Source organism: Halichoeres trimaculatus, unplaced genomic scaffold (genome assembly GCF_033239565.1).
Source record: "Halichoeres trimaculatus isolate MK-OKI-2021-1 unplaced genomic scaffold, fHalTri1.1 fHalTri1_scaffold_5, whole genome shotgun sequence".
Taxonomy (NCBI): domain Eukaryota; kingdom Metazoa; phylum Chordata; class Actinopteri; order Labriformes; family Labridae; genus Halichoeres; species Halichoeres trimaculatus.
In genome coordinates, this window is record NW_027437183.1 from 33,123,230 (window position 1) to 33,139,981 (window position 16,752).

At 42.1% G+C, this 16,752-nt stretch overlaps 1 protein-coding gene across 1 annotated transcript; it reads right to left on the bottom strand.

Annotated features, from left to right (window-relative positions):
- Positions 1-387: 387 nt before the first annotated feature.
- Positions 388-16,451, bottom strand: pptc7a (protein phosphatase targeting COQ7 a). Its single transcript, XM_074671179.1, has 6 exons — positions 15,935-16,451; positions 13,560-13,739; positions 7,921-8,119; positions 4,057-4,180; positions 3,836-3,965; positions 388-3,124 (listed from the first exon to the last, which is right to left on the bottom strand). Exons 1-6 carry the CDS (start codon positions 16,134-16,136, stop codon positions 3,066-3,068), a joined length of 894 nt encoding a protein of 297 aa, XP_074527280.1. The 5' UTR covers positions 16,137-16,451; the 3' UTR covers positions 388-3,065.
- Between the last annotated feature and the right edge of the window lie 301 nt (positions 16,452-16,752).

The window sequence follows — 16,752 nt, forward strand, 5'->3', positions numbered from 1 at the left end:
AGATTCAAGCTGATAAGAATTCAGGTGTTTGTATTTATAACATTTAGAGTAGAATAGATGAACAAGTAAACGTTTAGTGTTTGGCAACGTTCAGAGTGTGTGATGTGGGTTTTTATTGCATAATTGGGCTCCTCTGTAAAAACATGATTGTGGCTGGAAGACACCGCACCCATCTGTGAAGGTTACGCTCAGTCTGCCCACACCTGAGGAATGTGAAAAACACACAAGTTGAAGGCGTTCCCCTTCATTCTGTCTGCTGGAGTGAAGTGAGGTAAACACTGTGGATAAAGAGCCAGATTACATCATGTCTTGTTGGTAAAATACAGCCCTGAAGGCATCCAGCTTCAGCACAGAGTGCTCCTGTCAATCATCAAAAACAAGAGGATAATAAATACTATATTCTTTATTTAAATATTTACAGATTTGAAAATGTTTTTACAGAGCTTACACAACTGAACTGTACAGCCAAAATATATACACAGACACACGCTCTGGTTGTAACAAAGTGTTTGGAAGAGGAGGAGGAGGAGGGAAGAGGAGCAGGCATGAGTCAAGAAACAGGAGCCTCAAAGACAGCAGTGCCGACCATCGGATCAGGAGAATTGCTCTGTAATCATGTTAAGGCTGCTCAGATTGTCCCAACACTAAAAACTCACATTATGAGCCTTCACTGAAAAGCCTGTTTAAACATTACACCTGCAGCTGCAGTCTTCCAGTGCGTATTCGTCAGATTGAGAAAGGGAAACAGTCCACTAGTTAGTGCAGAATGTAAACATCCAACTGAAGATTCTCGAAGTGATTCTCCAGCTGAACGATGGCTTAATAACTATTCCTAATCTTCCAGGAGCAGGAGTTATGCAAAGTGGAGGGTTAAGACAGCAGGGTATGATTGGAAAGCTGTTCTCACTAAAGGTGCTTTTCAACCAGGAGTTCCAGGAACTTTGATTTTTGAAATCGACCGTCCAAACACTGGTAAATCTCAGCTGTCTCAGCGTAAAGATGACAGAGATAAACCGGTGTTACCAAGCTGATTGACAACCTTCAGTGGGGTGTGTCCCTCTCAAAACGTTTTGATTATCTTTAAATTATGGCCAAATGACATTATTTTTATATTTAAATATAAAAAACGACAACGTCTGGTTAGATGATACTGGTCATCCCCAAAAGCCAGGTAAAACCAAAGGTGACAGTGCTTTGTGTCAGCTGCCCCTCGGCTCTGGAGCAACCTGCCTTTAAATATCCGCTCTGCGGGGTCGACTGAGGTTTTTAGGCCTTCTCTTAAGACTCACCTCTTCTCCCTGCATTATAATCAAGGTTAAAAGAATATCTGACATACTCTAAATTTAATTTAAGTTTGTTTTATTTTATTTTTCCTTATTTTATATTTTCTCTGTTTTTTGTTTGTATACATATCTTAGTGTTGTATCTTGTCATTTGTGCTTCTTTCTGTACAGCACTTTGGTCAACTTCGACATTGCCTTGTAATAAGCAAGCCAGAGTCTTTAGTTGACATGCTGATGTGACGCTCTGCTTTGCGCTTTACACCTTCAATGTGGCAGCTAAAATTGCTAAACGCAAACCAGACAACAACAACAGATGTGTATGTGCTGCTGAATCTGCTGACTGCCTTTCAACCATGTACCTGTTGCACGCTCTCTATCGCCAACTACAGCCCTGGCATGCATACTACACTGGTTCAGTCCCTCAGCTTTACGTGGAAACCCAGATTTTGTTTTCCTGTGTTTTCAATTGAAATTCTGTTGTGTAAACACCCCTTAGACCCTGGCTCCTGTGGATGAAAAGCACTTTCACATGGCTACGTAACAGTTTTGAGGCTTGGTGCTCAGTGTCTGGCACACAGATGAAGGTTTAAAGAAGTTGAGGACATTTGCCAGTATCAACAACACCTGATACAAGGCACATCATCGTGATATCACACAAATACAGATTTTTTTTTTAAAAAAGAAGATTCTCAACTGTGGATTAGGTTGCAGTAAATGCAGAGTGCAAATCTGTCGTGACGTAAAGGAAATAGTGACCATTCCTCTCACGCAGTGACCCGTCTTATGGATGTGCCTTTGGAGCTTTACAGCAGACAGGATGGAGGGAAAGAGAAGAAGAGGAAGAAGAAACTAAAGCTACTCAGATGAGGGGATCAGTCTGAAGAATTCACCTCCGAAGAAACAAGCTACAAAAATATTTTTTTGGTCATGTGACCAACTTCTACTGAGCTCTTTCAGAGATGTCTCTTAAGCTTTGTGTGTTAAGGCTATGACATTTGATCAGCCCACGGCCGTCTGCAGCCTTCGCATGTATTTCGTGGACAATTACACCTTTCACACATTCAGAACACTCACACACACCATGTGATCACAATCAGGGGCAACGCAGCAGCTGGAGTTTTAAAGGGAGGGCTTCAGTTTGAAAAGATTCAAATCCTCATCCTGGTAATGACGTTAAGAATGGTTTGGCTCCGAAAAGGCAGCTGCCCCTCTTCTTCATGACATCTGACTGATCCACCGCTATCACACCGTCCACAGAAACATCCAACAAGACATCCCACAGCTGCTGTATCATCAGGAACACAGCAGCTCATTTATCGAGCCCCAACGCTGCCCATTACCCAGTGAGCACTTCCCTATCATCACTGCTGCGGCCCAGTGGGAAAACAGGCCACTTCACCTCCCTTGCACAAACCACCCAAAAGAAAAAGACGACTTCTCCTTGTCAGACAGGATCATGCTGCCCAGAGACTGCTTATCCCACGCAATAGGATTACCCAGCGAGCACTGGAAAACGGCAAAGATGCCAACACTGCAGTCGGGCCAAGAGGATGTTTCAGGCCTCTAGTCCTCTTATCCATTCACTCTCTGATTTCCTCCATCCAGACGAGAGGAGAGGAGAGGAGAGGAGAGGAGAGGGACCAGGAGGGGACAGGAGGGACTGATGGTCAGCTGGGGGTGGAGCAGAGACGTGAGGGGGGGGAGCATGTGACGTCAGCCCTTCATCCTGTCCAGCAGGATATCAATCCATCACCTGCAGAAGCATTCACACACACACACAGTCTAGTCGGTGTATTCTGCCACTATGGACAGCAGCACGGTGATGTCATCAGGCTTTCCTCCTGCAAAGAGAAGGAAAGAGTTTCATTTTAACACATCAGACGAGGAAGTACACTCATCCTGTGCGCTGTCCAGTGAAAGTGAGACACTTATGGCAGCCATTTATAGAATGTAATAATAAAAACAACTCCAAGAAAAGATAATTTAAAAAGTATTTAGAAAAACTAGAGCACTTGAAATCCACCAAATAATATTATTAATATTGAACCTTAATTTTATCAATCTTATTTTTATTTACTTCTTTTTTAAATTGTATTTTATTTTATTTTTTTTGTGTATATATATATATATATATATATATATATATATATATATATATATATATATATATATATATATATGTATATATATATATATATATATATATATATGTATATATATATATATATATATATATATATATGTATATATATATATGTATATATATATATATATATATGTTTATGTATATATATATATATATATATATATATATATATATATATATATATATATATATATATATATGTATATATATATATATATATATATATATATATATATAAAACAATTTTTTTGTGTGATGTGTGAGTAAATTTGAAGTGTTGATAAACTAACCTAGGGTATATTTTTAGTTCTTAATTTTTATTTTGTATTTACATGCATGTATGCAAAAATGGAAAAATTCCCCCCATAAAGAAAAAAAAAAATAAAAAAAAAAGTGAGACACTTACCTCGTACATTCAGCCCATTGTCGCAGGCAAACTGTGCAAATGGTGACATGTAGTTGGGGTCGTACGCAAGCACATGTGCCTGCTCCGCGATACTCCGAGCAGTCTGCTGGACGCTCTCATAGTTTGAGTTCTTAGCAGAAAAGACAAGCAGACGATGAAGACATCATTCAAGACAAATTTTAAATTACCACCACCAGCGAACAACTTTTCCCCCAACTCACCTTGAGTTTTTTCAGCTCTTGCAGGATCATGTAGTCGGGCATGTTGTCAAAAAGCCCGTCGGTCGCTGTGAGGATGATGTCACCGAGCTGGACGTCGAATGAAGAGCTGTCTGCTGCGTCAGGGCTGTGGACACAGACAGGACAGAGACAGACAAAGAAGTCATCAGTGGTTTGAATTAAGATGTGAAGAAAAGCACCAGAGGCTGTGACAGCTTTAATTCATCCTGTTTAAGCTTCTGCACTCAAAGCTTCACACCCACGTAGAGGAAATCTGTAGATTAGTCTCTTCTTCTGGTTTCCTCTTCTTGAGATGCTCTAATCTGTTACAGCACATTAGTTAAACCAGCAGAGTCCACACTGATGAAGAGGAGGGACTATACTGAATCACACACAGGTTGTGGATGAGCAGGAAGAGTCATCACTGGAGCTTTTTGGAGAGGTGCTTCACATGGAAACAGGCAGAGACAAAGCTGGGGTCAGTTTTACGTCCTTGTCCTGTCGCCTGTCTCTCAGGTCACTCATGATGCTACCACAACAAACCGTGGACTGTGATGACGATGAGCTACAGGAAACAGGCCTGTCCTCTGCTGCCTGACGTAAAATGAAATGATATAAGAAGGACGATAAAAACTTCAGCCATTGTGGAAGCCAACTCTTCATTCATTTCTGTCTGAAAAGAAACTATCATCAAAGAGCGGGTACTGTGCTTTTTCAGCCTTTAGACCCTCCCTCTGAAGCCCCTCAGAGGCTAAAACAGTCCTTTTTTCTCTCAGTGGCGTTTTAAAAAAACTTTATTTCAGCCTCTGTCTGAAACACTTTGTTTTTGCTGCTGTCACTTTAAGGCTCCCCACTCTACAAACCCCCTTCCCTCTGATTGGTCAGGCCTGTGGAAGCCTGTCGGGGGCTGGCTGAGCCATGGGCAGACCTTGGTGTGTGAGGCTTGCTCTCTAACATATCATGAATGAGTTAAGGGATGACCTCATCCTTTCAGCAGGTCTTTTTGAGCATTTTGATCAGTTTTCAGACAGATTTGGGAGTTTCCACAACATATGAACATGGATGCTCAGTGTCAGAGAAATATAAACACTTTTAGAAGTCTTGTTTCGTTGGTTCTCCTTTACTGTCACAGCCGTGCTGCACAAAAACCCTGAGTCAAAGCAGCTGACAGGCATCAGAGAGGTGCTCATGTTTGTAAGACACAGGTAAATATTTAGAGTGTATTCACACCTGTGGCTCATTTGCTTTGTTCTGACTCAGGGGGAAAAGTAAAACAACTGTTGGAGCTGTCACTTGGTTTGTTTGTGTTCACACGGGAAAAGTCTCTTGCCATCTTAAGTTGTAAACAAATGCCAGAAATCAGAAATCTTACCCTGAAGTAGTGCTGCACGATTTGGGGAAAAGGTGCGATTTGCGATTAGGTGGACAATATTGCGATTGCGGTTGTGCTTGCGATTTAATAAAAAAAGTTGTGTCATGATGAGTCTACAGACTTGCTTGGTTATCATGGAGAAAAATCTGAATTGCATGTGCTGACATTGCGGTTGCGATTGAGATAACCTCTTTTGTGATTACGGAATTGCATGTGCTGACACTGCGATTGCGATTGTGATTGCGATTGCGATTGCGATAATCGTGCAGCTCTACCCTGAAGGTGGGAGAGTTTCTTCGTATTCATTTATTCATTCATTCAGGTTCTTAACTGCTCTCTACAGGGAAGAAGAACAGCCAAGGAGCATCAGCAGTGTCTGTGGCCAGTTTGTAACGCTCATTTAGCTAATGTACCAGTGTTGGCTATATTATCAAAACATGCATTTTTTTCAAGAGTCCAGACTGTGTCTGTGCTGATGCACCCGTTAAGACGAAGACATGCTGCCTCAGAGGGAGCAGTTTCTATTCTTTTGTCTGAACGGTGGGCAGTCGGGTGTATTACTGCCCCCCAGTGTGAACCACGGGTATGAGTCAGTTGTGCTGGTTGCCAAGGTGTTTATGTTGTCACTGCAAAGGAACTGCTACAGGACTCTAATGGAAGAGAGCCGAGACTGTCCTGTTCTGGTGATCTTGATCTAGTTTTGTCCCGCATCAGTTCACATATGCCCAGAAAAACTAGTCTTTTTTGTGGGGTGGGGGGTTAATACTAACCTGACACGCCAGACGGACAGTTTCATATACCCGCCACGGAATTATTTCACTTGTCCGTCTGGGTAGCAGCTCTTCCAATTTGTTTTCAGAGGCGGGACTTAAAAAAAAATCCGCAGCTGGTGATTGGACGACCGTTCTAAATAACACACTCACCACAATCAATCAATCCACATCAAGCTACGTTATGGCGTAGCTTATGTGAGCCGATGCTTCTGAGAAACAATAGATGAACAACTACTGAATCACGAGAAACAGCTGTGAAAAAGGCGTTAGACGACAGCTTCCGTTTTTATAAATTTAACTTAAGAATCAAAGGAACGCTGACAAGTACAAAAGTCTGCTGACTTCACGTCTGCTCCCACAGCTCCCGCCTCTCTCCCCTGATTGGGCCGGTCAGAATTTAGCCGAGTGAAATCGTTGGTCATTGGAGCTCTGCAAGATGGGCCTGCAGGAGTTCAGAAACTAAATCAGGCAGGTTCGTCTGCTCTGCAAGGTCAGGTTAATACACAATCCAGGTGGTAATACACCCTTAGCCACTGAAATCACGAATCACAGCTTTTTGTGCGAATATCTCATTGCATGTTCCCAAATCACAGTAGCAATTGGATTAATCGTACAGTTCTACTTTTTAAAGTGAAACATTTCATCTTCATCTCTAATCCAGACGATAATCCTCGGGCAGACTGCTCTGGTCCATGGCCATGATGCTCACACATCTTCTACTCACCTGTGGTAATCACAAATCATTTAGTGAAGGAGTTAGGGTCCTTAAGCTATATTCATTTTCTAGCTGCAACTTCAAACAACCCTGCACAAAAAGAAAATCAACATCCAGTTTTCCTTTTTTTAACTGTCACAGAAATGTTTTCCAGGCACTTAGAGAAAAGTTCAAGGGTCAGAACCTGAAACACCAATGATCCAGGATCTGAGACCTAATCTCCACTTCTTTTCACTCTGTGTAAATCAGTTTGAGGAAATCTTTCCACTAAATGTCTCAAGTCCACAAATGAAAAACAAAGTTTCATCTCAAGCTGCACACTGACTCCACAGCTCCTGACAGAGGAAAGGCTGGCCTGAATCCTGGTTTGTAACGATGAATTTAAAAACCTCATTATTTCAGAGAAATGTGGTTCAAGGTTCATCTTCCCTCAGTTTTCCTGACATGCACATAAGAGGCTCAAAATAATCTGCTGGGTTCAAGACGGAGGGAGCAAAAAGGTGGCTGAGCCTGCTGCTGCAGGATTGGCTGTGGGCTCTTCAGCCCACACAGACTTTGACCCGGGTTAGAGGGGAAGCTTGGCAAATATCCAGCCCCTGCCCTGGACTCCACTGACGTCTACTGTGCTGCTTTTTGGCACAACACAGCAACGAGACGCATCAGCACGTGGCCCACACACACACACACACACACACAGCTCTACAGGGCAGGCGCTACATTCACTAAACACAGATACAAAATGTTCCTCAGGGCTGGGTCTGTCTGTGATCATTTCCAGAGAGGGGATTGGACAGTGAGGCTCAATGGCACACAGGGAGGAGTCAAACCAGGGGATGTGGTTAGGACTTTGGTAGTACGCATGTTCTGTCTGCTAACTGCTGAAACTGTGCCCTGCAGGGTCCCGCTATCTGATCTCTAATGGGTGTGTGACCCTCATGTTTACCACTCAGAACAACAGCCCTGTGTCCATGGGTGTGTGTTCAGGTGCTGCCTGCTGGGTGTCTCACCTGTCACTGAGGACGGCTCCCTCAGCCCCAGGCGGGGCGATGGACAGCTGGAAGGGTGTGTTAAAGTAGTGCTGCTGCTCGTCTGAGCGGTGGACCACTTCCCCTTCACGGACCACCAGGAAGCCCGAGTCTCCCAGATTGGCTGTGTGCAACCGGTGGCTCTGACGGTCCAAGACCACGATGCACGCTGTGCTGCTGCCTGCAGAGAAACACACACGCACAAACCATGAGATCAGAGCTTGTGTTTGCTTGAGGAATATTTGGTAACTGTAATGCGAAACACGCATATCAAGTTCAACTTTAATTTTCTTCATTTCTCTGAATATTTTCTGGATTAACTTCTTCCATTCAGAGAGAACAAGGCAGTGGACAGAGCAGGAAACAGGGCGGGAGTGTGGACTGACATGTGGAGGAAGACGCTGCAGGTTGGACTCAACCATCATAGCTTTAATCTCCTTTTACTGTTTGATCTACTTTATTATTAGCTTCACCAAAGAGGTTTTGTTTTTGGGAGAGTTACTTTGTCTGTGAACAACAGAACTCTAAAAGTAACAAACTGATCTTGATGAAATTTTCAGGAAATGTTCAAAATGGGATGAGAAAGAAGTGATTAAATTTTGGAGGTGAATTTCTGGATCACCGTCTGGATCCAGGATTTTTTTAAGTATTCTTCATCACTTTGAGATAAGGCTGTGTGTATATAACCCCACCATAAATGGTCGGATTACTTTGCGAAACAGAACAAGACATGACTATAACTTCTGATAGATGTAAAAGTACGATCCAGATCCTGACAATATTCTGGATTCTAAGATCCAGAATATGAAATATGTACAGGGTCATCATAATTTTCTACACTGTCAGGAAACAAATTATCATACAAACCTGCAACTAACACCAAATTGTAGCAGACAGTCTGCTGAAAGGGAGTATAACATTAAAGTAGGATTGTTGGTGACAATCACAATATGCTTAGTGGAGGTCTACATTCTCTGAGGGCTTTTCTAGTTATAATTACTATTATTACTATTATTATTATTAGTAGTAGTAGTAGTAGTAGTAGTAGTAGTATTATTAGGGATAGGCGAGTATCAATACCAGGTATCGTATTGGGTCACTACTAAGCTCATTTCAAGGTACTAGGCACTCATGAAGGCTGTGGATACAAGCAGCCAATACTAAAAGCAAAAACAATCCTTCATTGAGTAAGAGCTCCTTGCATTCGCTGCAGTTCCCCACTACCCCTGTCACATCAGCTAGCTGCTCAGCTAACCCAACCACCATGGAGCCAGAGAAGACTGAAACCAGGAAGCTGTTACTGTTACCCTCCACAGGGAAGGGAAGAAAACAAAAAAGTTTCAAGGAAAAGGCTGAAGCAAGGAAGAATTATGAGCGGTACAGGTGCCAACAGGAATGAATATTGGAAATGTATGACCGGTGGAAAAAGCTGCAGAAGAATTTGGGACTGAAGACTGACGCTGAGACAGCTGAGTTTCTGTTGAACAGGTAATAACTTTGTTTACCACAGTGGGAGATGTCAGCTGAATAACTCTGGTTAGTCTGTGCCTATACTGGCAATGACTGAACGCTGCTGTTCAGAACGGGTCGGCTCTGTCAATAGATTTAAGTTAGCCACACATCTTTAGCATTGTAAACTGAGCTAGTGAAGACACACCGAGAAAGGTAAAGCCTCGCCCACAGTCAGCTCTGCTCTGATCAGCTGGCAGTGGCAACGTCAGACCTGCTTCGCCGACTAATTCATGGTTTTGATTGCGCCGGTCCAATTGAAACCGTGTGTTACAAGGAGGAAGACTGTCTTGTTTGTTACATTTTCTGCTGGCCTGCTTCTTGCTCTGTCAGAGAGGGTGTTTTCTTAGGAGGCAAAGAGGGCCATACGAGCTGGGGGGCAGGATCTTGGACCACGGAGGGGAGGGGTGAGTGAGGCTGCGTTTTTTAAATGTGTCTCATCAGCCAAACTGGGTTTCAGATCGTAGACCATAGCTTTAACAGTTGAAGTGCTTCATTTTTCGCTTTTGTTAATTTATCAAAAACAAATTGTTAACCCAAAGAAAGTTGTTTGTGTTTCATTTTGGAATTGATGACAGAGTAATTCTGCTTTCTTTATTCAAAATGATCTGTCACTGTTAACTGAAATTGTATGTATCAAAAGTACTAGTGGAATCAGTGCTTGGTATAAGGGATGAGCATTTCAAGCAGAAGAACTATTCGATGTTCGCTGTAACCATTTTAAAGTTATTCGAACATCATTCAAAAGAGTTCCTGCTCTGCTCTCTTGTTTTGGCTGCAAATCCTCCAATCTGTTGACTGGTCTGGCTCGGTTCATTGTGTCTGTTTGTTGCCGTAGTCAAGTTAAATATGATCTGGTTTGGATTGGACACAGTTTATGTTATTTTGAAAGTCATTCTGCATTTTAGATGGTTTTTGTGAACAACTTCCTGTCCCACTCGAACAGCTCCTGCATCCTGGATGAACTGTGATCTGCAGTGGACAGGGCAATGCCATCGAACTATTCCATTTTTTTATGATGATGAATATTCAAATATTTGAAATTCATTGCCCATCCCTACTTGGTATCGGTGAGCTCTCAAGGAGTGCTGGTTCTGGTATTGGTTTGAAAAAAGGGGGCAGTGAACATCTTCTATTATTGTAATTTGTGTGACCTAAACCTCTTGGCCAGGGATCTCCAACTCCCACCCTGGAGGGCCGAGAGGCTGCAGGTTTTCTTTCCAAACAAAAACTCCACCAGCTGATTTTACTGATTAGTCCCTGCTCTCTGCTTGAATGTGAGGTAATCAGTGAAATCAGCTGGTGGAGTTTTTGGTTGGAAAGAAAACGTGCAGCCTCTCCGCCCTCCAGGGTAGGAGTTGGAGAACCCTGCTCTAGGCCATGCCAGCGCCTGCTAAACAAACGTTTATAACTTTTGCCCACTCTCACCGTTTCCTGCTCTTTTACTGACCTCTTCCATCTGATTGAGGGCAGAAAAGCCCAAAAATGAACTTGGAGAAAAAAAGCAGCTTTCTGTAACTCAGCACAGAGGAAAAAGAAGAAAAGGATGAAAAACTTCTTTAAAAAGTCAGTGAGAGTGTTGACCTCAGGGTAAAACATAGCTTAAAATTGTGCACATACCAAAGTTTTCCTGACTCCAGAGACACCACTCTGAGGGACGTTTGGTAGATTAATAAAGTACGCCAGAAAGCACAATAAGCTCTGGAGCTTCGGGAGCTGTTTTGTTCCCTCTCACATGTGGGAGATGCTGAAGAGGAAACATGAGCTGGTGGAGCCACACCCTGACGCTGATTCATCTGTCACACCAAAATATGCTCTTTGGGATCAAACTTCAAACCCCTCGTGCACTCTGACTCACTCCCTTCCTTCGTGGTTCTCCCTCCAGGAGCAGAATCACACATAAGAACGTTCCCTGAGCCCCGAAGAAGAGCACAATACCACGTTGTTTTCCTGATGCTCATGTGATAATAAAGTGGTGGAAAAGTACTGACACTGCAGATCCCTTCCTACAACATGAGCTTACATGTTTGTGCGTGCTTTGTTGTTGGGAAAGCTGCGCAGGAGGAAAAGGATCATGGAAGTGAACTGTACGGGGCAGGTCGGGACGCGGGACATTCCCGGGACTTCTTAATGAGATGTGGCTGTTCTGACTCATGATGAAAAAATCTTCATGCAGCCACCACCGGCCTGAACAAACAACCCAGGAAACGAGCGAGCCTGTGGCTGTGTCATCAGATCAAAACCATGTGGGGAATATCAGACCGCCAAGAAGTCTGGTTGAACTGTACAGATACAGTTTCTGGGATAGACCGTGCAAAAACTGAACTTGAAGCAAGTGTTTATCTCTTATTTCTGGTTAGAAAAAAGTGTTATTTAGACAAAATACCAGCCTCAGTCACCTGACAAGGATGAGAAATGTCTAACTTCAAGATATTAAAAGACAAAAACAGCACCCAAATTGTTTATAAATCATAAATCTTCCAGTGGGTACGAACATTTTACATGTTCAGTTTCTTGAAATTAGCAGAGTTCTCTTGCAATTTTCTCTTTCATATCTTGAAATACAACAATTTTTTGGACTTCTCAGGTCCATGTTGCTCGTATTAAGTTTGATTTAGTAATTTGCACTTAAATTATTTGCAATTTCTTGTTTAGATTTCAGTCTGTATAAAGTTGGGCATCTTTGAACAAGGTGAGAGGTACTGAGGGTGTACTAAAACGTGTCCAAATGACAGTCTTCCCAAAAAAAGGAACATAAAGAGCTAGGCCTGTCACGATAACAACTTTTGCTAGACAATAGTTTTCCAAAATATTATTGCTGATAAACGATATTATTGTCAATATTACTTTGATTTTTTTTCCATTTTTTCATTGATGTAATTATGATAAATGGGATAATAAAGTGAGTACACCATATCAAAAGCAAGAAACTTTAATTTCTTAAGAGTATTTAACTGTAACTAAAAGGTCAGGATCTTTTAAATATAATAAATTAAACAAAAAATATAATAAATTTAACAAACAAGAAAGAGAAAAAAATGCAATGAAAATGAAATGGACTCTCTTTTAGAAAAACAATACATGTCAATGAAAATAATTAATACTAATCAAAAACAATAAAACATAGACCCTGTCTCTAAAGAAAAAATGAAACTCCAAAAAAACAACAACAATAAAAACTATAGCCTAAATAAAAGGGAGTTTATACAGTTCCTGAATTGTTTGTAACATGTACTCTTTCCCAGTCAATCCGTACTGTCTGTCAAACATTTTGAACATTTCTGGCTTTCAACCGTATTGAAGGGCTGCATTTCTTTGGCAATGTAGCTGTCTCTGAGCGCCCACCATTTGGCGCTTTTATTTCTATTTACTTTGCAGACCAAAAGCCACAGTAAGAACGGGTTGTCAAAGAACAAGGCTCCGCTGCACCTCCCCTTATTCTCCTTCGTCGCCACTATTTTCAAACAAATGCGACATATCAGCTCGTTGGTGTTCATGAGCTCACACTTTGTTCATTCTGATAATAAACAAAATATTCCCACACTGGGACTGTGGCAGGCGGCTTAAGAACCGTATCTTTCGTGCCATCACTCATATTAGCGTGTGTTTCCTCCTTACCCCTCAGGACGCTCGCTTCAGCTCTCTCTGTGTGTACACACGAGCAGCCCTGTCTTCACCCCAAAGATCGCATTTTTGACAGATGCTCACTCCGCTATAAATCTGCTAAATCCGCTATAGAACCTATGCACCCCGATGTTAGGAAAGATAGACGTAGTGAGCCATCTTCTCATTCAGCCTCTTTGGTGAAAAGAGAGGAGGAAAACAAACATGCATGCACGTGTCAGTTTATCGAGGCTGGCAAACTTACAGAGGACGTTTTTATTTATCCTTCAGTTAATTGATTTATTGATTATTGTGACAGGCCTATAAAGAGCCCTTTTTTCCCTTTATATGAGACAGAGTAATAATTGAACCAGCTGTAAAGGAACAAATGTCAACCCACATGGACTAGCAGCAGCAGCAAACTGTATGTACGGTGTACAGTTAGTGATAGTCATCAGTGTATCTCCAGAGTGACTCCTTGTGGGCCTGTCTGCAGTCACTCCACTCACCCAGCAGTGGCACTTTGTTCTGCAGCAGCTCGTAGTAACTGGTCGTGAGGACTCCCACGGGATTGCTGGGAATGAAGCGTCCCTCCTTCACCAGCCTCTCACATGTCTTCATCAGTGTGCCCGAAAACTGAGACGGGTCCACTCCATAGTCGCGCCAGCCACCCACTCCATCTGCTACACCTAAAAAGACAGACAGGTGTTCAGATAGGTCTTTCAGCAGGACTGTCATGTGACAAACAGGTGTTCCTTTACTTTCTGTGCAGTCTATAAGCTGCATCCAAACCCTGCACAGAGATACAGGTCTGTCCGCTGAGTCCTCAGACATGTGAGACAGTCTTTGGAGAAACAATAACAGAGCCATGCAGCTGCAGCATTAAGATAACAAAGGGCACTTTCACCAAGGATCTGTAAGAACATCCAGTACAGTAAACACGGCCGTCCAAGAAATCATGGAAATTTCCAAGAAGACGTTACACACCCAAAGATCTCTACATTGATCAATCTTTTCTATAGTAGCGTTTCTAAACTGTGTAAAACTCTCACAAACCACTTGATTTTAAATCATTTTAAACTACGTAAATATTCCTTAACAGCAAAAAACTGTATACAGTTGTAAATGGCAGCAGATGAACGAATATTTATTCATATATTTACATTTTCTTTCCCAGTTTTGTACTGCTGCTGAATATTATTGATAATCATTTTTTTATTTAAGTCCATGGTCTCATTTTCTATTAAACCTCAATAACTGCAGTATTTCCTAGACTGTCTCATCTGGACTGAGTCTTTTTGTTTTATCTTCTGTGTGCGGAAGCTTGTTATCCTTGTTTTCATGCCCTGACTGTTGTCAAAGCACTTTGTAAACTTGTGTTTTCAAAAGTGCCATACAAATAAAGCTATAGCAACAACAAAAATAATAATAATATTTTTTATTTGTATAGCATTTTTTAATAATAACTAAAATAAAGAGAAATTTCAGGAGAAGATTGAAACCTGAAATAATCAAACAACCCAGAGGATAAAAAAACTTTCGACAGGTTAAAAGAAGCAAAACGTGAGAGTACAAACAAAAGTTTAAATGATCAAAGTTAAAGATTAAAGATCCTCACTGAGAAGGAATAAAAACAGGTCTTAAGGGTTTAAACACATACAGATAATATCTCCTGTAAAAGCACATTGATAAAAAATATGTTTTTGAAAGAGATTTTAAAGAGGACAAGGACTCTGCCAGTCTGGTCCCCCCTCTGGGGGTTTGCTCCAGAGGGTGGGAGTGCTCACAGAAAAGGTCAAAGGTCACCTTTGGTGTTCAGCCTTGATTTTGGGATGGCAAGCAGAGCCTTGGCTGAAGACCTCGAGTCATGTAGGGACTAGAGAGATCGGAAATGTTTCTGGGTGTAAGTCCGGAGCGTGCTTCAAAGTCTTAGACCTTTAAATTTTAAAATGTAGCCTGTAAGGTGGAGTGAAAACAGGTAGGGCACGGTCTTGCACTCAAGCTGCTGCATTTTGACAAGCTATGACCTCTGCAACAACGCCAGTACAAAGAGTGTGCAGCAAGGAAAAACAAAACAAAAAGTCCAATTTCTTCTCTGCATAGAAAACATCACATCCAGGTTCAGAGTGAGGTATGGAAACACTTCCAGACAAAGTTCATCGTATGTTTTAGTACATTGTCTATAAAGTGCTTATCAGTGATTATTTTGTGTGCAGATAAATAACCTTTCCCACACAAAACAAGAAAAACACACACAGAAAAAGTGTGATCCCAGTGTCCTTGGAAATTGTATCAAGCCTTCGCTAATCCTTTTAAACTGGCATGGAGCCTTTTGTTGGTTATTAAGAGCGCCTGTTCCTTAAGAACATTCAGTCTGCAGCAGGTTTTCCTAGAAAGGAAACTTCAGATTGATAGTCCAAGGACAGACCATACAAGGATGTCCCTAAGCGTCTCCTCAGCTTCAGGGAAACAGACTGCATGAAGGAGATGCTTACACATGTACAAGCACTGAAACTTCACAGGGCTGGGTGAGGTGTGTTGTTATGTGAGGATCCTTTTGTGTCCAATATGCATCACCAAACAGAGGTGCTAGGTCGTTTTAATATGAGGTTATAGATAATATAATATAATATATGGTCAGTTCGATTATTATTTTACCACGAAACAACAGGTTTGACGTGCTCTGGTGTTTTGGAACCTATTTTCAATAGAGACACTGTTATTATGAAAGCTTTTCACCTCATCACTCGCTTCAACCCTCTGAACCGTACATGTGACACCATGTGTGTGAGGCATTGTTAAGCATGCTTAAATACAGGGACGTCTGAGCTCACATTATCATGGTTTCACTGATGTCTGCACAGCAAACAAAGCAGACACTCACCCAAAACATCCGCGGATCTGTGTCGGGCGATGAAACACGCGTCGTCCCCATAGCACATCCCTTTCTTCAGGATACCTTTACGGAAATCCTTGCCGAAGCCGCAGCTCGCTGTCACCAGGCTGTAGTCGCGGCTGTCCGTCTGAGAAAGTCCGCCGATGACAGCTCTGGCAACCAGTCTCCCGTAGGACAGCACGGACAACATCACCCACTGACCCTAACCCACCAAACGAACCAGCCAAGCCAGCAGCCCTGCTAGCCTAGCGCCAGTGTAAACGCACTATACTGACTTGCTAAAACAGTCACCACGCACGTATACGTAAAAACCTTCTGCTGGTAAAGTGAACACAACACCTGGAGTTTAAAGCCCTTCAAAGTTTCACACAATAAACCGGCCTTTTCCGCTCCAGACGAGCCCCAAGCGGTGTTTCTTCGTGGCCATGGTGCCAGCTCTGCCTCTTCCGTTACTACATAACACAAGACGTGCACGCGCTGAGGCCCCACACACTCCGCGAGCGAGGTCTTGTGACTGCTATGACGTCAGACATCGTTACGCAATCAGTGTTTCCATATAAGGGCATGTTGCTTACGGAGCGCTTATATCTTTGTTTGGAGTAATTTATTTAGAAACATGTTTTCAACACAATTTGAATAAAAGGTAAATTATTATAAGATATAGTATATCAATAAAAAAATTCTTAAAAGTGTTTTTTTTTGTTTGTTTGTTTTGTAAAGCGCATTTTTCATTAAAACGATAAACCAGGCCAAACTGGATTAAGCTCCATATTTCTGTCTCCCACCGTGCGCTAGATGTCTGAAAC

Excerpts from the sequence above, each read along its gene's own strand:
- pptc7a (XM_074671179.1), bottom strand. The coding sequence starts at position 16,136 with ATGTTGTCCGTGCTGTCCTACGGGAGACTGGTTGCCAGAGCTGTCATC. Across the intron at positions 13,740-15,934 it reads CAGATCCGCGGATGTTTTGG|GTGTAGCAGATGGAGTGGGT; the intron begins GTGAGTGTCTGC and ends CTGTCTTTTTAG. Across the intron at positions 3,966-4,056 it reads AAGAGCTGAAAAAACTCAAG|AACTCAAACTATGAGAGCGT; the intron begins GTGAGTTGGGGG and ends TTTTCTGCTAAG.